The 21237-nt window shown below is 42.4% G+C and overlaps 1 protein-coding gene across 1 annotated transcript; it reads right to left on the bottom strand.

Moving 5' to 3' along the window:
- Positions 1 to 1084: 1084 nt before the first annotated feature.
- Positions 1085 to 19735, bottom strand: RP2 (RP2 activator of ARL3 GTPase). Its single transcript, XM_054389858.1, has 5 exons — positions 19607 to 19735; positions 8013 to 8678; positions 6389 to 6503; positions 5154 to 5239; positions 1085 to 1168 (listed from the first exon to the last, which is right to left on the bottom strand). The coding sequence occupies exons 1-5, from the start codon at positions 19733 to 19735 to the stop codon at positions 1085 to 1087; spliced, it is 1080 nt and encodes a 359-aa protein (XP_054245833.1).
- Between the last annotated feature and the right edge of the window lie 1502 nt (positions 19736 to 21237).

Raw genomic sequence — 21237 nt, 5'->3', positions numbered from 1 at the left:
TCATTCCATCAATCAAGTACTTAATATCCATATAGATTTGCGTTCTAATATGCACTATATAGCAATAAGCATCTTTTATTTACCACTATTCAAAAGCATGTCCCAAAATGCTAGTTGCACTTCATTTTGTTTTCAGAATTAATCCAAAATAAACCCTAGAGCAGTGTGTAGTACTTCACAAACAAACTTTCAGTCATGCAACTGAGTCTGAAAGCCTTCTCCTAGGGTCTAGTAAAAACTTTAATGCCCTTCTCTGACTCCTGTTTGCTGTATGACCCTTCTAGTAAACAATGGTGCCAGAAGCTTATTGATGCAAGTCCAAGGGAACCTCCTGTATATCCCATACATGATTTGGGAATACCAGAGGCAGCTATATCACCAGAGACCCTGAGCTGACCTTAAAGCATCTTCAGCAGAGCACTCCTAACTAGAATTCACCTTAAAGCAGAAGAGCCTGGTGAGTGCTCACTTACCAGAATGCTGTTATGAGAAGTCTCAGCATAAGTACTGTTGCCAACTATTTTATTCAAAAAAGATGCTGAAGCAGAATAAGCCAGATGTACATTTGTTAAGTCACACACCACTTCTGAAAAGCATACTCTGAAGAACTCATTTCAGGCTAAACTTTTGTAAAAAGTCAACTACAGCTTTCTCCCTGGCCCCCAATGAAGACAAATATGCATATAGGAAAGTTTTGAATAGTGAGTTTCACATAAATGCATCTGAGTTCAAGAGAACATTTACTATTGCATCAAATTTAAATCAGCATCTCACTTTTCAAATATGATTATCATTAGATGTTGACAAGAAATATTCAAGTGTCAATAGACATTTAGAAACCATGGTTAAAAGTTAGTAGAAAACCTCCATTGTTACTGGAATTGAAATATATTTCAAACAGTGCACAGGGGGAACTATGCCGTTTACTCCAGTTCAGGTAATACGGTATTAAAACCACCAATAGCTGTATAAAAGAAATATAAAGAAATAGAAAACCAAATGAAAAAAAATTCTCAGATACTACTGCCAAATTCAAGCCAAGTGACATCCAGGTGCCAAGACAAACCATACATGATGTTAAACTTCACATCCCCATCTGCATGTCAGCAAAGTTGTAGAAATTGTCTACATCTTGAGACGCTGATGCCTTGCTCTCTGATACAAAAACCTGTTTTATTAAACAAGGAAACAGTTATGCATTACTAATGAAGAAGTTAAAGTAGTCTTTGTTCATTCAGAGACAGTAATGGTTACTTTTATTTTTGCTTTTCATGAGGCACAACCCTCTTGGTTTCCACTCTAGGCAGTGAAGTCTTAGAATTATCTCAGTTCTGATTCACCCTTTGTTACCATCATCTGTTCCTAGCAGGCATGCTAGCTGCAGTAACCCTGGCCTTCCACTGATGGGAATCAATGTGCTGGGAATAAAATTATTCAGGAATCACACCTTCAGCTAGTGTCTACTTAGAAGTATTTTTCTTAATAGAGGCAATCCCTTTCCAGGAAAGGGGGGCAAAACAAACATACACAAACCTTAGATTGCCATCAGTAACAGAAATGCAGAGTTTGTAAAGAAAGACTCCCTTGCACTACAGTGTCCTCCAAACATTTTGTTCTTTTTTATGTAACTTCAGTTACATTTGCATTTTGCAAAACTGATCAACATATGTGAAAGTCAAGCTGCAGGACAGTCATCTTTGAAAGCTTTCATCAAATCAACCTAAAATGCCTTAGGCAAGGCCCAGATAACTCAGCGTAACAGACAGCATTGTGGCTGTTCATCAGTCTCAACATGCAAGTGACAGCCTCCAACAAGAACTTAAACTGCACTCTTGCTATCTTATATTTTCTATACCTCAAGAGGAAATCACTAAGCACAGTTGTTGTCACAGCCAACAGAACTATTCTGAAGTGCAATAGGAACATAGGAATAGACTATTCCAGATGACTATGCTCCTACAATCACCACTATTCTGCATCACTTTAGTTGCATGAATGTAAACTATGACAGCTCCTTGAATGGGTTTGCTAAAATTATGTTTTCAGAGAAATATTCTGTTGCTCAGTAAATTTCTCATTTAAAATGTTATCACAAATAAAGTAGTTTTCTAGACTATTGCTTGGACACATGGTAGACTTCTGTATGAAGGGACTTGAGAATACCTTTTCATTATTTGGCAGTTGTCCAACGAGGCAGCAGTTGGTATTATGGTCACAACAATTGAATACTTTCTTTCAGTGCCCTTCCCTACTAGGATATTACAATTTATATTTTGCAGAGTATTTCATGCATAAGTGATGAAACAGAGGAACAATATTTGAAAACACACCCAAAAAGTACAGAAGGTCACACCAGAAAAAACGTTAGAGGTAAAGAGTGCAGACTTACCTAGTCCACACAAAAAGAATGTCTGCTTAAAAGCATAGGGTAGAGCTCTCCTGGCAACATATTGTTTCTACTGAACAGCTCAAAACCCTCTGGTGATGCTATTGCTGAAGAACTTTTCTACCCTTATTAGAGTACCTAGAGTTGTTTATCAGATTTATTTCAGAAACAAGAATCTGGTGAAATTAACATTATTAGCAGATTAATTTAATCATAGAATGGTTTGTGTTGGAAAGGACCTCATCTAGTTTACCCAGAGCCAAGGGTAGGGGCACCTTCCACTAGACGAGGTTACTCACAGATCCATCCAACTTGACCTTGAATGTTTCCATGTGTGGGACTTCTACCACCTCTCTGGGCAACCTGTTCCAGTGCCTCAACACCCTCACAGTAAAGATTTTCTTCCTCTTATCTAATATAAATTTACCCTCTTTCAGTTTAAAAATGTTATCCCTTATCCTATCACTACACTCCCTGATAGAGTTCCTCCCCATCTTTACTATAGGCCCCCTTTATGTACCAGAAGGCTGCTATAAGGTCTCCCCTGGGATTTCTCTTCTCCAGGCTTAAGAAGCCAAACACTCTCAGCCTGTCCTCATAAGAGAGGTGCTCTAGCCCTTTATCTTTGTGGCCCTCTAAACTTGCTCCAATAGGTCCAGGTTCTTATGTCAGGGGCCCCAGAGCTGAACACAGTACTTGATAATTTTTAACTGTGGTTTTCAAAGACAAATGTAGCCATCTGTTTAAATGCAGATTCATCTCCTGCACACTCTTCCAGGATACACATCTTTTGTCATTGTTTCTTGATCAAGGACACTTGCAATTCTTTCTGAGCGCTGTAACAACTCTCAAACACGATAAGGGCAGCTGATAATGAGGTGAAACCACTTTACAGAGCATTCCTGAATCTTCTGGTAGTATTAAGTCTGAAGAAGTTTTAGTCCTGAATTGCTTCTAAATCATATCCCAGGAAAGAAATTTCTAAAAATGGCATAGTTACAATACTCAGTTTTCTAGGGATCCATGCACAAATTCACCATTTAGCAGAAACTTTGGAATTACATCTTATCTAAATAAAACCATATACTTCTCAGGAAACCCAAAGTTCTGCTTATTGATTATTTGTTTCACTGAATTAAAAAGTGAGGGCCATTTCACTATCAATCCTATGATCTGTACACAGAAGTTTCAAATCCAGATGCAGTAAGTAACTCCACACTTGGAACTAAACTCAAATGCTACAGACCACCTCTAAGAACAATCCTTATTTCACAGCAAAGTACATAGTGAAGTTTCAGGATGCATCTCAGATCAGGATATTCATAGTGTTATAACAATAGGTACCAGTCATTTTAGTGAAGAACATGGAAAATTTTATTTGTTCTAATACCACTTCAGACTTTGATTAGGGAAAAATATCTAGAAGAAACAGTGAATTACATGTCTAGTATCACCTTTGTTCAATACAAAAAAAATAAAAGTAGTCTGAACTGCACAGAGAAAAACAACACTGGAAGCTCTTGCTTGAAGGGGCCATTTTTAGAGTAAAATTTTAAGTGATGACTTCTAGGTCAAAAGAAGGATCCGTAATATCACAGCACTACCCAGACTGTAGTTCTAGTATTCTCTAGACTCAGCCAAATTAAGGCCAGACACACATCAGGTTTTTGTCAATGCAATAGCAGCCACAAGAAAAAAGCTGCATATGCAAATTAGCTGCATTTGAGGTAACTTATTACAAGACAACTGTTTTCCAGAAACTGGGCAGTCTAGTTCTAAGTAACTCTTTCAACAGGAACTGAAAGACAGCAAGAGGCTGTATCAACACTACGTCTGAAAGACATTCTAGTCTTCTTTGAATAGCTGCTTGAGAGCAAAGGACAGTAGGTTTCACTTAAACTTAAGGAAAAACTTCTTCACTTTTGAGCACTGGACCAGGCTGCCCAGAGAGGCTATGGAGTCTCCTTCTCTGGAGGCTTTCAAAACCAGCCTGGATCTGGGCAACCTGATCTAGGCAAACCTACTTTAGCAGGGGAATTGGTTGGACTAGATGATCGCTGGAGGTCCCTTTCAACCCCTACCATTCTGTGACTCTGAAAGGGTTTGTCACTTTCTATGGAAACAATTAGAGCCCTCCTGATAACAGACTTTCTTAAAACTTTCGCAGTTCCCAAAAATGGGGACAGAAAGCAAAGGGGTGTGGTATAAAGAAACTAGAGTAAAGCAAGTTGACAGAATAAAAAAAAAAAAACAAAACACCACACCTTTGAAGGAAGGCATTCTGCAATACCCTACACAGCAAAAGTAAACCTTGAAAAAGGTTACAACCTCATCATATTATCTTTGTCAGGAGACAGACAGGACATCACAAAGCAGATGTCAGTATAAGACTTGGAGCATAACTTCTCCTTACCATATTTATAGAGGTTGTTCATCTATTATGTGAAATAACAGTTTTAAGTGGAAATCTTCTGTTCTTCAGTTCATATGGGGACTCAGTGCTTCAGTGCACTTTTTTCCCAGGGCAATTTTTCTAGTCTCCAACAAGAAACTTGAGTTTTGAGTAAAAAAAACAACCAACAAAAAAAAAAAAACACAACACCACACCACACACACAAAAACAAACAACCCCCACCACCAGGATATTCAGATTTTACTATGCACAAACCTATAAAGATTGTGCATTATGTCAATGCTACAGCTTGACCAGGAAGTATCCCAGATATTCGGTAACATTTGCTGCCACTAAAGCTATATACCAGCTTACCTTGGTCCCACTAAAAATATCATTTACAGTGCTTCGACATCCTTCCACAGCACCGTCTCCATTGAACTCCAAAGCAACCACTGGACCTACAAGATAATTTCATCTAGAATCAATACTACTTTTGAGCCTCGAAACAGCAGAATTCTCAACCCACAGGGAATTGAGAAGCTTGCAAGAAGCATTTTATGTTTTTTTGCTCGAGCAAACATAATAGAGGATAACAAATTAAAAACACTCCACTATAGCTTCAAAATACAGTGTTATCAAAGAAGAAAATATCTGTAAGTCCATGCTCATTTTTGTAGAGAATCTGGCAGGTGTCCATTTTTACTTCTTGAAAGGCAGCAATGGCAAAAAACCACTATGGAGCGCAGGGCATCGTGGAAGTGAGTCAGACTATACTGCTCAGATAGTGAGCCGTTTTGCAGACATCTGGAGTAGGACTGAGTCATTCAGGCATTTTTGCTTCAGTCCCAAGATAGCAAACTGCCCGATTTTTAGACTTGTTCTCGCCCACTACTTGCAGATCCCCTTTCTCTAGTTTCATTCTGAACGCATTATTTCTTCCCACACAGGTGCAAAAACAGGCCTTAAGGTAGCCTGTCATCTGATAAGTACAGTAACTTTTGTCCTGTTCTTGCAAGGAGCATCACAGACCTCTTAACATTATTGCAAAAACAACTTAATGTTGGTACTAGGTTTGGGAGTGCGTATTGAGCTTTAGCATATAACAGATGGCAAGATGTCAGTAGCGCTGCAGGAAGAGGCAACAACCAAGCACTGATCAATAAAAAGGCTTTTGAAATACTCTGATAGTACACCAGTTTTAAATAGGAATTTAATACTCGCCTGCTTTATACTCATCTATACTGACTTGTTTAAATATGTATGCAGAAACACTGGACATCTCTAGGTGGTTGAGCAGGAAGGGTGGTAAGATAAAAACAGTCTCAAAACATGAGCTTCTTTTGATCACTTCAGACAGAGCTGTATACGCTGCTGTTCCTGAGCTATACGGCTGGACCACTAGAGGGGAGGCAGAGCCACAAAGCACCCGTGGAGTAGCTTATTTCTGATGCCTTCAGTTTTGGCTGGTTTTGAAAGCCTCTGTGAGACTTCAAACTCATCTCAACTGGCTTCACGCTATGCTCCTTCATTCCTCTTTCTTCTCCAGAACTCTCTAGTGACAGCTTCATTTCTATACCAAAAAGAGAAAGAAAACACCACGAACTCACCTTTTTCAAGCAATGGAATCAATTCTAATGCACAGTGCTTGAAAACTCTATGAGCATCCTCTGCCTTCATTAAGACTTCTTTAGTCTGTACCAGCTGAAACCCTTTACCAGTCATCTGTTAAGAGAGAGAATTAATCTCAAAAATGTTTCTAAGGCAGAAGACTTCAGCTCAAGTATCCAGGGAATAGACCCATTTTTCCCCATGCACGTGAAGACACAGTGTAAAAGGACTCTCTTATTCTTTTCAATGACCATTTGCTTTTTCTACATTTGTTTGTTTTCATTCCATTCATCCAGATTTTATCCTCTGCCCTCATGTACCTAAAGGAGTAAAATGTGAATGTTTTTTGTTTTATATTATGGCCCAGGGTTGTGGGTTTTTTCACCACAATCCCTCACAAGCTGAAACTAATGGGAGTTACAAAAACATTCAGCATCTGGAGTCAAGCAGTTAGTTCTCATTAGTCTGCAATAGTTCAGTCAAGCTTTAATTCCAACTCATCTATTCACTCTCAGTTTTCCGCTTTGGAAAAATAGTTACAAGCTTTTGAACACGCACAAGTTTTGACTTCAAATCTAACCCAAAACTGAAAGCATGTGGAGAAACAGCAACTTCCTAAGTATTTGCACTTCCTAAGCATCCATTAATCTATAGAGCACAAAGATTTCCACAGAATCTCACTAACTGGTCTTTATCATCTTCTTAGCTCTAATTGCTAAAGAACTATTAACACTGGAGACCACATCTATTATCATTTCTACTGTAGCTACTCCTTCTTCAGAGAAAAACAACCCGTAAGTATCACCTCCCTTCACTCAAGTAGATGGTAGTAACATAGTTCCATAAAAATCCAGCTGGGCTGGGAGGGGGCAATGGAAACATGCTAGAGCCTTCTTTCCTTGCAGTTAAAAGCCCAAGGGAAAGAGATCCATAGGTTGTGGTGTTGACCATAACACTGGGATCACAAGCTTTTACAGATCTCTCTCTCAGAAGCTGTAGCTCACGGTTACTGTCTCTGTTCTGTCATCTCTAGCACTTCAGGGTGCTAAAAGCAGTCAGCCACTCCCAGCACCATTATCAGCTATTTAAATAGTCAAAGACAGCTAACCAGCCTTGACACTCACTGCCTCTTCCAGAAAAAAATTCCAGTACTGAGTGTCAGGGGGGATGCCATCCAACACGTATACTTTCAGTCCCTGTCAGTATTGAAAAACATTCAAGACAGACTGTTCTGTTATCTTATTGCCACAAAAGTCACAGCTAAGAAATTAATTGGCTATATCCTTTTCCAAGCATTGTCAATCACTCTACAGTGGGCCAAGTTCGTCAATTGAACTACCCAGTTTTTTCATCATGTGGCTTTGGTGTGCCACAGTAGAGAAATACGCTGGAACTATTTGAGGATAGATGTGCCAGTCACAGGATGTCAGCTGTAAAACAACTGTCTGGTCAGGTGAGCTCCAGTCTCTTACCTTGCTTCAAAGTTTTAAACAGTGCAGTTGATAACTATGGTTAGTAGACAAGCAGAGACTCTGCATTTTCTCTTCAGAGAGCACCAGAGGCTGTCCAGAAGAAAGTTCAATTAGAAATTCGAAAAGCTGAAGGCAGACAAAGGTTGCTTACCTCATCAATTAACTTCCTGGCATTTGCAATTGTATAATCACCAGCAAAGAACACAGCCAAACACGATTCATCGCTGCTCTTCTCTCTCCGCCCTCGAGTTACTGGTATTATGCTCTTTGCAGCATCAGTAGAAATTCTGACAGCTTTCAGCTCCTCAGAGCTGGGAAGAGGAACATAATCTTGGACTACAGCATTCTCAGGCAAAAGGTCCCAATTATTATTTCCCGACACAGGGGTAAAGTCATGGATGTTGCTCCATGTGTTATTGAAGATACTCAGTCCAGCATCTTTGAACTGTAAAGCAAGCTCAGGGTAATAGTACTGGAAACATCCAAATTTCATACCTGTGGAGGACTCTATAATGGGCTGGGTGGCACAGCACAAGAATACTTCCAGCTTTCTGCAGTCCCGCGTACGAAACTGTTGGCAGGCCACTATGCATTTACAATCTTTGCAGTCACGGAAAAACACACTGCCTTTTATTGGTCCTAAAAAGATTCGGCAGTTTATGCAATCATCAATAGTAATCGTAGCAGAATGGTCAAATATGTAGATACTACAGTTCTCACAGTCCTGAATGACAAATTGTTGCCCTGCTACTTTTCCAGGCAGTCGACCCACAGTTTGATCTTTAAGTCCGGAAAAAGTGTAATCTTTGGGGTCAATCTGGAAGAGGAAGGGGAAAAAGAAACAAAAAGAAACATGAGAGTCTTCACATACAGAGAATATTATAATGCTAAATGTCAACAGACTTGCATTGACGTAGCAAGGAATTGTACAGGATACCCTGCCAGAAAACTCTTGAAAGAGTGAATTAAGATCCAAAGCAGCTTTTTGTTGTTGCTTGTTTTGATAAACTACCAGAATGCACAGTATTGAGGTACAACAAATAACTAAAACTACACTCCTGACATGCTCCAGGAAAAAAATAAATTTTGTCCTCTAATAAAGAAAGGGGGCAGTGGGAAGTTCTCTATGAACTTTAAACTGTTTCAGTAAGGGTGATGGTCCCGGATGTTGTTGTAATAACTGTAATAAATTAACCAACATACTTAAAAAAAATCCATAAAGCTTGAGATACACAGTGTTTCTTTTTCAAGTACTTTTCTTGGTCATATTTACCACACCCCAACACACTGCAAGGAAATCTTGAGGCTTTCGAGCATAATCTCCTTTATGATGCCTGCAACCTCCAAACAGCTTGCTTGTCTGCATCCCACTGTTATCTTACGCTATCAGCTACAACATTTTTGTGCTAACAGTAGCTATGTGATCGTTTCAGCTACAACCAAGAAGCAAGCATTGGCAGTGGTGGGGCAGGGTGCGCGTTTACAGACCTCTCCCCATCCACACTTCACCAGGGAGGGACACTTGAAAGAAACCTGTGGCTTCTCCTGGACTGAAGGAGCAGTGACTGAAGAGCCACACAGCACCCAAGATACTATCTTGGTGCAGGTGGGCAGTATGACTAATATAGCCTATGCTATCGTAACACTGAAGGAATCTGAGCTGGCTCATTTCTAGATAAGTCTCAAGACAGCTACAATTCGCAGAGCAAATTCTACTCTGCCCTCTTGTGAAAGCTTATTAAAATAACAGTTAGAAGTATTCAAGTATCTAAACTAGTCTAACATGAGATCACTTCACAAACCTGATATTTGATTATCAGCTTGATGGCCATAAAGTTTGATGCACCATAATCAGAAACTGAATTACAACTCTTTCTGTATAGCCCACTTTGTGAGAAACTCCTCCCCAACATTTCACGTGAGATTTAGAGACCAGAAAAAGGCATAAACCAGGATGGGCTAGTGCTATACATCCACTAAAACAGCTTAGCCTAGGTAGCTTTTGTCCAGAACACCTAACGGAAACTAAAAGCCTCTACCAACTGATAAAATGTACTCCTTTACGTACAGAATATCTATCTGTCCACCATCCCAACAGGAATAGAGTTTTGCAAGTGACAAGTCTTCCAAATAAAATGCAAGTTGAGACAATGAAGATGGCTTCCTAGAAATCTCCCCTCAATCATATTTAATACCACTAGTACTTCTCCAAGAAAGTCAGCTGGAAGAGTGACAAATAAAACTGGGAGGCTCAAATTGTAAGGGACACAGCACGGAGACTCAGTCATACAGTGTGATTAGGATTCAAACCATCTGAAGTCTTAATTCTCATGTAATGTTACATATTTGATACACATATAGGGTATTTAGACTTGTATTCTGAAGTATGAGAGAATACAAGTATCAAAAATGGTTTGGGATACATTCTTCCCAGCCATCTCCTAGAACATTTTTATATGAAGTTGTGTTTTGTTTTGGGTTTCTTTCAATAACATTGGGAGACAGGCTTACTGCCCTCAAAAGAGGGTACAGAGGAACAATTACTTCTCTTAAGAAGTAGTTCATAGTTCCCAAAACTTACAGCTTTTTTTAAAGTTGGCACCTAAGCATGTCCTTCTAAACTGCTCCGTTGTAAAAAGCCTCTGAAGCAGCACTAGCTCATTCTACACAGTGGCCTTCACAGAGATGTGTGAAGCTTAACTTCACCTTGCAATTTTATGTAGGCCTAGGTGAAAATCACTGGTTAGTCAGCTAACCCACAACCTACCATTTCAAATGAAAGCACTTGAGAAAGTAGTAGTTTAATGATAAAAGAGTCAGCTTACTACCAGATTCAGGAGCTCAGTTTTATTTCCCTAATGCAAATTAAGAGTGTTCCATGCTGACAACTATTATTTCTCAGTTTGTTCAATACACTAGGAAGTTTGCCAATTTCCTTTAATTTTGCTTTGCAGTCTTCCTTTTAAAGACCTAACTAACACTGCCATACAGGCTGGAGGGACTGAACAAAACAGATTTAACACTCTCTCCTACTAGTAGGTTATTGACCCTGTGAGGACTGGGGAAGCTAAGAGACTATAACAGATCTGAATGTTTCACTTCCCTGGATAAAAGAAATACGCCAGAGAAAGAAGCCATGAAGCCAGAAATATGATTTCGAGAACATATGCAACAGCTGTTCATATGCTCATCACGGAGTTTCATGCTCACCATCTCTGAAGTTGCAGCTATCAACAGGTTAACACTAAATCACTGTGTCCACCTTCCTTCCCATGACAGTCAGTTTCTTAAGCTCTGGCTTGGCAAAGCAGCAAAAAACAGCAGGCTAGGAAAACCAAAAGTGGTAGGAAAAGGTAACATCTGCAGCCTCCTATAAGCATAACCAGTGCTATGTAGATTTCTCTGCTCAGTCATCTGGTGCAAGTTTTGCTGCAAAATCTTAAGCATATGGCAGGTCAGCAAAAATCAGCTGTTTGATAACTTATTTATTCTTTGCATTTAGATAAAGCTTCAACTCATCCCACCCAGACAAATGCTTTATTCTCCATCCCTTAATATATTTTTAAACATCTTTTTTCCACAGGTTGGTGTAAGTCCAAATGATGGCAGTATTTATAGAGGCAACTTCTAATGGTTTCAGCTAAATTTTAAGACTTTTTGGAGTAGATCACAGAATCATTCAGGTTGGAAACGACCCTCAGGATCACCAAGTCCAACCAATAACCCTACTCTGCAAAGTTCGCCCCCATCCCTAAGCACCACATCTAAATGACCTTTAAACACATCCAGGGTTGGTGACTCAACCACCTCACTGGGCAGACCATTCCAATGCCTGACCACTCTTTCTGTGAAAATTTTTTTCCTAATGTTCAGTCTAAACCTACCCAGTCATAGCTTGAGGCCATTCCCTCCTGTTCTATCACTAATTACCTGTGAGAAGAGACCAGCACCAGCCGTTCTACAACGTCCTTTCAGGTATTTGTAGAAAGCAATGAGGTCTCCCCTCAGCCTTCTCTTCTCTAAACTAAACATCTCCACCTCCTCCAGTTGCTCCTCACAGGACTTATTTTCCAGGCCCTTCACCAGCTTTGTTGCCCTCCTCTGCACTCACTCCAGCACCTCCACATCTCTCCTGTACTGAGGTGCCCAAAACTGGACACAATATGCAAGGTGTGGCCTCACCAGAGCTGACTACAAGGGGACAATCACCTCCCTACTTCTGTTGGACACAGCATTTCTGATAAAGCCAGGATGCCATTGGCTTTCTTGGCCACCTGGGCACACTGCTTGCTCATATTCAGTTGCCTGTCAATTAGAACCCCCAGGTTCGTTTCTGCCAGAGGGCTTTCCAGCCACACTTCCCCAAGCCTGTAGCATTGCTTGGAGTTGTTGTGACCCAAGTGCAGGACCTGGCATTTGGCCTTGTTGAAGCTCATCCCATTAACATTGCCCATTGATCCAATCTATCCAAGTCCCTCTGTAGAGCCTCCCTACCCTCGTGCAGACTCCCACCTAACTTGGTGTCATCTGCACACTTACTGCTGACACACTCTATGTCTTCATCAAGGTCATCAATAAAGATGTTAAACAGAAGCGGTCCCAAGACTGAGCCCTGAGGCACCCACTTGTGACTGGCCACCAGCTGGATTTAACTCCATTGACCACCACTCTTGGGGCCTTTCACCCAGCCAGAGCTTTATCCAGCAGAGCCTGTGCTCATCCTAGCCACAAGCAGCCAGTTTGTCCATGAGAATTCTGTGGGGAACAGTGTCAAAGGCTTTTCAAAAGTCTAGGCAGACAATATCCACAGCCTTTCCCTCATCCAACAGTCAGGTCATCCTGTCATAGAAGGAGATCAGGTTGGTCAGGCAGGATTTGCCCTTCATAAACCCAGGCTGACTGGGCCTGATCCCCTGGTTGTCCTCCATGTGGCATGGAATAGTGCTTGAGATGACCTGCTCCATGCCCTTCCCTGGTACTGAAGTCAGACTGACAGGTCTATAGTTTCCCAGATCCTCCTTTCTTCCTTTCTTGTAGATGAGTGTTACATTTGCTAGTCTCCAGTCCATTGGGACCTCCCCAGTTAACCAGGACTCCAAGTAAATAATGGATAGTGGCTTGGCAAGCACATCTGCCAACTCCTTCAGCACCCTTGGGTGTAGCCCATCTGGCCCCATAGACTTGTGCATGTCTAAGTGGTGTAGCAGGTCACTGACCACTTCCTCATTTATTGTGATGACCTCATTCTGATTCCCCTCCCTGACTCCTGGTACATGAGACTGCATGTCCAGGAACTGCTGGATCCACTGCTAAAGACCAAGGCAAAGTAGGTATTGAGCACCTCAGCCTTCTCCTCATCCTTAGTCACTGTGTTTCCCTCTGCATCCAACAAAGGATGGAGATTTTCCCTATTCCTCCTTTTGTTGTTAATGAATTTATAGAAGCATTTTTTATTATCCTTAACAGCTGTAGCTACATTGAGCTCTAGCTGTGCTTTGGCTCTCCTGAGCCTTTAAGGTTTCCCTCTTGAAGTATGCCCAGCCTTCCTGGACTCCAATATCCTTCAGGGTGGCCTCCCAAGCGACTTTGTCAATCAGTCTCCTGAGCAGGCCAAAGTTTGCCCCCTGGAAGTTCAAGGTTGCAGTTTTACTAACCTCTCTCTTTGTTTCCCCAAGGATAGAGAACTCAAATCATCTCATGATTGCTGAGCCCTAGACGCTCTCCAACCTTTACTTCCCCCACAAGTTCTTCCCTGTTCCTAACACGCAGGTCCCAGAGGGCACCTTCCCTGGTTGGCTCCCTCAACAGTCGTGTCAGGAAGTTATGCTCCACTCCCAGAACCTCCAGGACTGTTGTCTCCCTGCTGTATTGTATTCCCAGCAGATACCCAGGAAGTTGAAGTCACCCACGAGAACAAGGGGAAGTGATTATGAAACCTCTCTCAACTGCTTATAAAAAATTTCATCTACCTCTTCATCCTGGTTGGGTGGTCTATAACAGATTCCCACCACGGTATCACTCTTGCTGGTCTTACTCCTGATTCTTACCCATAAGGACCCTATAATCACCTTCATTAATTTGCATAGTTTTGTATGTTTCCCTAACATAGAGGGCCACTTCACCACCTTTTTCCTTGCCTATCCCTTCTGAAAAGCTGGTACCTATCAATTGCAGCACTCCAATTGTGGGAGTCATCCTACCAGCTTTCTGTGATGGCTGCTATATCATAGTTTCCCCTGTAGCAGAGAGAGTCATACATGACTAGATAAGGATACAACTCAAGAGCTGAAACCCTCTAACAGAAGTGCAATGCACAAGTCCAGGCATTACTCCACAGAGTGGCCTAAAATAACTAGGTATGAAGAAAACAGTAATCCCTTGCTTACAGGACATTCTTTCCCTCAGGAGCGGGGTACACGAGTCTCATCTTTTGTTATCAGCAATGACATCGATAAGTCTGTTACAAAGAACTGGAGGACAAGTTGTAAGAAGCGGGGATTTTAAAGAAAAAAGAAAGGAGAGAAGGCAAATGGAAGTTTGTGATAGTTGCTTTGAATTCTAGGATGCTCTGGTGCAACAAGTGCAAGGTGTATTAAGCAGCTTTCCTTCCTGCGAACACTTGTCTTGCAAGAAGGTCAGAGGACAGATGTGGAGACTGCAGATGACAAATCTCTTCACCATTATCCAATTTACTGGCACCAAGACTAGGCAACTCACATTTGGAAGACAACTTGGACATACTAGTGCCTCACTGTTTTTTGTGGTAACTATGCCTAGAATCACCAAGGATCCCAAAAGCTTCTTGAACTCTCTCGTTCATGTCTTAACAAGACTTTTTCCATCAGGTTCATCAGGAAGGGAGTTTCAGTCAACAATGACACGCCACCACAAATATGAGAAGGTACTCCTGTTCGTAAGAGATCATGCTTCTCCTCTAGTTACCTGGGTCAAGCCTGCCAAGTTGTAAAGTCTTTCTAAACTACTCACAATAAGGTTTTCTCTTTAAAAAAAAAAAAAATCCCCATCTCTCTAAATCACAACAGATTCAGCTAAGGACTTATACACAGTTGATGACATACAAGATTTGGCTGCTGACCCACTGATATTAAAAGCTGCAGCTATAGGGTAGGTACACAAACCTAAGAGGCTTTAAGTGCTATTTTTGTCAGTGGGGGAATTAAGAGAAAAGAAGTAAGAAAAGTGCATTCCCTGGCCTAGACACTTCTGCATATTCATACTTGCATGGGTTTGGTGCCCTCAAGTACTGAGTTACAACATCCTCCAGAGACCGTTGAAGTTACTCACCTCTGGCAGATTCTTAAGCAACAAAAAAAGGTGGAAAGAAGAACAGTAAGTGCAGTTTCCAGTCACTAGCACACAGTCTTTCATCTTGGAGCATCTCCTGTGCACTTCAACTTTAAATGTGGCCACTACAACAGTCTGAATGCACATTTTATTCTAGACTTTGTAATCTTCCTTCTCTTTCAGATCACTCAAAATAGTCATTCTCATAATTCTCTGAGCAGAAAACCAAATTGCCAAATGCTGCAAATCAGAGAAGAGTAAGAAAGGAAGCTATTACACTGCTCTGACTTAACTGGAAATACTGTTTAATACAAACCTGCTGACTGTTTCTTGTTTAATAGTCTGTTTTGAGAATTACAGCAGTAGTTCTTCTGGTGCACAGGGAAGCACAAGGGAGATACGTTGCATTTAGGGACAAAGAATTTCATTGTTTATACAGAGAGTGGAGGAAAAGTGATTTTTTTAATGTATAAAATAAATAAATATGTAAGGTGGCTACCTAAGTGAGATCTAGATAGTTCAAGATGCCCACATCAGATCAGATCATTCTATCAGAATCCTCAAATGTAAACTAACAAAAGACTATCTGTGATTTATGTAGAAAGTTAAACCTTCACACTTTTCAAAACTGTTTGAATACAGCCATAGCTTGTTATATGCGATGATATCTGCATGGTTCCTATCAACTAAAGCAGTTCAGTGGCAAGTCAACTGACATAAACCAAGACTTTACTTGTTCCTTCTTAAAAGGAAAAATTGTCTGGGAAGGAAAGTCCCTCTAAGCTTAAAATGCTGTTGCAATTCTAATGAATGTAATCCTACTTCTCTAAACATGAGACAGGAGCTAAAAAAAAGACGATACAGCTTTTTGTGTTTCTTATCCTGCAGAGGTCACAACATGTGGCTCTACCTGCCATCACAGGACATAAAACCTCAGTTCCTGTCTATATGTATCCATGTTGTTACTGCTGTAGTTACCACTCTGATTACATAAGTAAACCATGTTAGTCACATAAAAGCTAGTAAGGTCAGAAAGGAAAAGGGAGACCAGAAGCAACCTATCTGAAGATGGCTGAGGAGGGCTGAGAACCACCAAGTTCCTCTCCCATACTTGGTCAGAAGGGGACTCTCAAGGCAGCCCAAGGACATTGACATATAACAAGTCCCCAGGACGTGGTGCAGTAATAACAGACTCTGTAATAAACTGTGCTCTATTTATTCTCCTGGACTAAGAATCCCAGAGCAGCAAGAAAGTGAATACACATCCTTTTCCCTTGTTTACAAGATAAGATGATCCTCTGATTCTTCTGCTGCACCATAAATAATCTTCACACAGTTTTCTAAGCCCAAGGGTCAGCAAGCATTACAGAGATCTTAGCAGACTTACAATGCAATCTAAATTTGATTAATTTTTGCATGCCTTAAACTCACACACTTTTGTTCTTACTTCAATGAGGTCATACAGAAATCAGAAAAGTCCCCTCAAATTGGTATACTTCCCTTAATTTCAATTCAACTATCAGCACCTTATAATATTTTGTATTTAGAGTTTTCCACCACAGGGTACATTATCAGAAATACTATAAAAAAGCTACGTGGTCACTTTGACTGGGTCTACACTAGTAGATAGTACCAATACTAATCATCTTTTTACACCAGATCATAATTAAAACAAACTATGCTATTGATGCTGTCCTTTAGAAGCAGAACAAATAGTTTGACTGGAGGAGCTGCTCAGGTTCAGAGCCTCTCCCAGCACAGCCATCTATAGTGACCTCTCTTCATATCCCTAATCAGACAAGTATGCATACAAGTGTGCCTACTTTTCTTTGCCTACATGAGTGTCAGCATGGCATTAGTCTACAGGAAGACAGGTGGAGTACCCACACAGCAAGACTTACCTATCTGTAAGAACATACAGAAGGGCAAATTACAAGAACTGCAGACAATTGCCAAACCTGCCTGCAGAACTGCACTATATAATCAGAACTGCATTACCAAGCAGGAGAGCCTAAAAGTAGAAACACATCCCCAATTTAAATGGTCAGTTGACACGTTATTAAAAGTAACCGAAAATGAACAACAAAAGACCACTAGCGCATCTGTTGACCAGCTGAGACTTTCTAAGTTCAGAGTAAAATTCAACACACTTGATGAACAAAAAGGAGTCTCAATGCCACAAATATTCCAACTAAGTTCCCGAGTTCCAACTGTGTTCCTGTGCAACCTGATCTTGGTGTACCCGCGTCAGCAGGAGGGTTGGACTAGATAATCTCCAGAAATCCCTTCCAACCCCTCCATTCTGTGATTCTGTGAGTTCAGCCTAATTTCGTGTACAGACACAAACTGTGAAATGAGTAAGCATATGTGATGCATCAGAAATGAGAAAGCAAGAGACAGTGGGATAACGTTTCAGAGATAATATTTACAATTGCTACATTAACACTGGACTTAGTATCACTTAGTACTAACTGGGATCAACAAGTTTAACACACCAAGTGCTCAGTACTGCTTTTCTCATGCATACACACAAAAGCCCAACAAAAGGTAAGGCTACAAAGTACAAGAGAAAGAGGCTTAAACATTAAATAGCCATTTTTAAACTGTACAGTACAAAATCAAGCAGCTAATTTGACAGTTTCCACAGTTCAGTAGCACAGGACAAACTCAGCAATTCTTCAGGTTTTTAAGTGTTTTATAGAAAAGGAGGAAGTTGCATGTGCAATACATGCCTTTTTTTTCTTCACAAAGATAGATTGCTGGCCCTGTCATAGCTTCATCTGTTATCTTGAGCCTAATTCCAGCACTTTAACAACAGTCATTTCCTTAGCAACAAGGCTAGCTGTTCTCTCAATCAAGTGTTTCTATGTCCTTTCCTCCTTCAAGTCTTAGAAGTTATTTAGCACCTTATAAGCAGATTGAGTAAAAAGTCTTGTATCAGGTCAGCTTCAGCTGATAAATTTGTTTTTTAAAGTTAAATAATATTATCTCAAATGCTCATTTTGTGCTGTTGCACAGAGATAAGATTTGTTCTGCTACCCTGTGGTTTCAGTACAGCCCTCTCCCTGTGAGAATAGCCTCCACACAAGTAACAGGCTGCTGTTATTTGTACGTATCCTCCCCTTCTCTCTTCAGCGCTGCACTGCAAATACCTCACTAGCAAGTCAAAGCAACAAGCTCGACACAGATCAACCATCTTTATCCTCAAGGAACTGATTCCTCCAGGACATGTGCATGCTCTCTAGCTCATCTCCATCTGAGCTTGTCTTAATCTACTTGGAAGACTTAAAGGACACCCTAGAGCACTTGGCCAAGTTTAAAAACAAGTAAGCTAAGCATTCAAATAAGTTCACACATCACCTTTTCTATACTTGTAAAATATGGCCTAAAGGTTTGAGAGTTTTGTTTGTTAAAACCACATCAGTAAAGTTGATGGCTTGCCACTTTTTCTCCTTCCCCCGCCCAAAAGCAGCTGGAGAGAAGGAGTGACCTAGCAGAGCTATTATGTCACAACATATTTAGGAAGTGAAAATTGAAACGAGGGTGAGAAGAAATTTTTCTGATCCAGCACTTAAGTGTTTTGCTGCTTTGAGATTTCCTTCAGGAGATCGGGAAACAGCACTGAGGATTTATCTGTCACTTCAGAGACTGATAGGATAGTCTAGGGTGGTTGGGGTTTTTTATTTTTTTTTTAAATCACAACCTATACAAACCAACCAACCACCACCAACATTTTTTAAAAATCCAACAACCGAAATAGCCGAGCAGGAATAAAAACTATCACTAACGGTCAGGACACAAGCAACAAGCTTCACGACCCCACTGAAACAGCAGTTGCGAGGACTTCAGCTCAGACGGACATAGTTATCCAGCTACCCGCTAACCGCCGTGACGGTGCTTTGCTCGGGTGAAGCACGCACCCGAGGGACTCTAGGCTGGATCAGAAACCCCACTGCCACCCGGGTGGCTGCTGTCACGGCCAAGCTCATGGGCACCATCTGCCTGGAAGCGCAGTGCGAGGTGCCCACAGCCTGCCCGCCCGCCCCGAAGCAGCGGACATGGGCTGGGCGCAGCCTGATCGGGGACTGACGCTCGCACAAGCGGCAGCCGTGCAGTCCTCTGCACTTGCACAGCGTGAGACCGCCTGGCAAAATCCTGAAGCGGAATACTTAATTTTAAAATAAACGCACTTTAAATAACTGCATGGACCGACCGTAACGTTGGTGCCGGGGTAACTTAGCTCCTTAACGGGGTGCACACCCCGCCCACCCCGTGCCAAGCAGCAGCCGCCCGACACAGGGAGCCTGCCACGGCCACAGCCCCGCACACCCCAGGCGGCAGAAGACGGTAAGGCGCTGCCCGCCAGGACAACCGGTACTCCCGCCTAGCCCCGGCAACCGGCTGCCTGCGACCAGGGGAGGGGAACTGCTGAAGCAGTACCTTGGCTCGCTGGTCCCAGCTGTACTTTGGCGCCTTCTCCTCTCCGGCCGCTGCATCTTGGCCGGCTTCCGCCGCGGGCTGCTGGCCACCCTGGGCCGGCTTGCTGCGGCGGGAGAAGCAGCAGCCCATGGCGCCGCCGCCCGCCGGCCCGCGGGGAAAGGCTGTGAGCGCGCGCGCCAGCGCAGCGCCTGGCTGCCCCGCCCCGCCCCTCTCGCTTCCGGTTTCCCTCCGTCTCCCCTGGCGACCGCGACACTCTCCCCACCCCGTCCCGCTCCAAGCCTTCACCGGGCGGCGAAGGAAAGCGCCTGCCGCCGGCGGGCCGGACGGGGCCGTGTCTGACAAGGGGAGAGGCCCAGGCGGAGGCGGGACGGGGAGGCAGCGCACCGTGGGGTCGGAAGGGACCAGGGGATAAGCGGGAAAAAATCCGTTTCTCAGTGACTGCCATCGTCCGTATGTTACCCTCCACACCCGTCCGGCACCGAGTGCGATCCTTCCGCAGCAGGGGGGAAGGACACTTCTCGTAAATTGACAGCCCTCCGGGGGTGAAACCGCCGCCTGTGGGAATGGCTGTTCCGCCCGAAGCCCTGCGATGGGTTCAGCTGTGGCAGTCGGAGGCAAAATCTGAGGAGCATCACGCGGATTCAAACCGACGAACCCCCCATCGAGTCACCTGCTACCGATGCAGCCTGTATCGCAGGAAAGCGCCTTGCCCGCATGACACCGCAGGTATTTTCTGTCGTCGTTTAACTCCATCCGGTAACCAAGCCCTACACAACTGCTCCCTCACTCCTCAGTGCTGGAATGGGGGAAAGAATCAGAAGAGTAAAAGAAAACTCCTGGGTTGGGATAAAGACGCTTGGATAGGTAAAGCAAAACCCACACACGCAAGCGAAGCAAAACAAGGAATTAATCTAGTAGGTGTTCAGCCATCTCCAGGAAAGCCAGGCTCCATCATGCATAATGCTTACTTCATAAGACAAATGCCATCATTCTGAATGTGTGTCCTTCCTCTTCCTTCTTATTCCCCCAGCTTTGTATGCTGGTACATATTCACATCATATGGTATGGGATGTACCTTTGATCAGTTGGGGTCAGTTGTCTAGGCTGTGTCCCCTCTGAACTTTTTGTGCATCCCCAACCTGCTCACTGGTGGGGTGGTGTGAGAAGCAGAAAAGGCATTGACTCTATGTAAGCACTGTTCAGTGATAATGAAAAAAAATCCTATTTTCATTACAAATCCAGAAAATTAACTCTATCCCAGCCAAAATCAGCACAACTTATGAAAGGACTGCACCAGAAGACTCAACTTCCTTGGCTTCTTACAAATGTTTCAGAGTATCAGCACTAAGTGGCAGCATGAGAAGTTTGTGTGTCCTGCTGCTGTGTGCCTTCTGTTGCAAATAATCAAGCTTTCTGTGTGGGTTATGGTTTGTTATTTGGGTTTTTTTCCCCAGAGGAAAAAAAATAATCACAATTTTTATCAGTTGCTTGGACAGTCTTATCCAACCATTCAAAGACATTTTCCCCAAGATTTTACAGACTTATTTCTGGGGAGTAGAGGGAAAAGACCTCAGAACTGTCTCTGACATTTTGTTATCCAGTGGTTGGTTGACCTTAGCTAGCTCCCCACC

Source organism: Indicator indicator, chromosome 1 (assembly GCF_027791375.1).
Source record: "Indicator indicator isolate 239-I01 chromosome 1, UM_Iind_1.1, whole genome shotgun sequence".
Taxonomy (NCBI): Eukaryota; Metazoa; Chordata; class Aves; order Piciformes; family Indicatoridae; genus Indicator; species Indicator indicator.
Note: the sequence above shows the minus strand (reverse complement) of the source record. Positions and strands in the feature narration are given on the sequence as shown.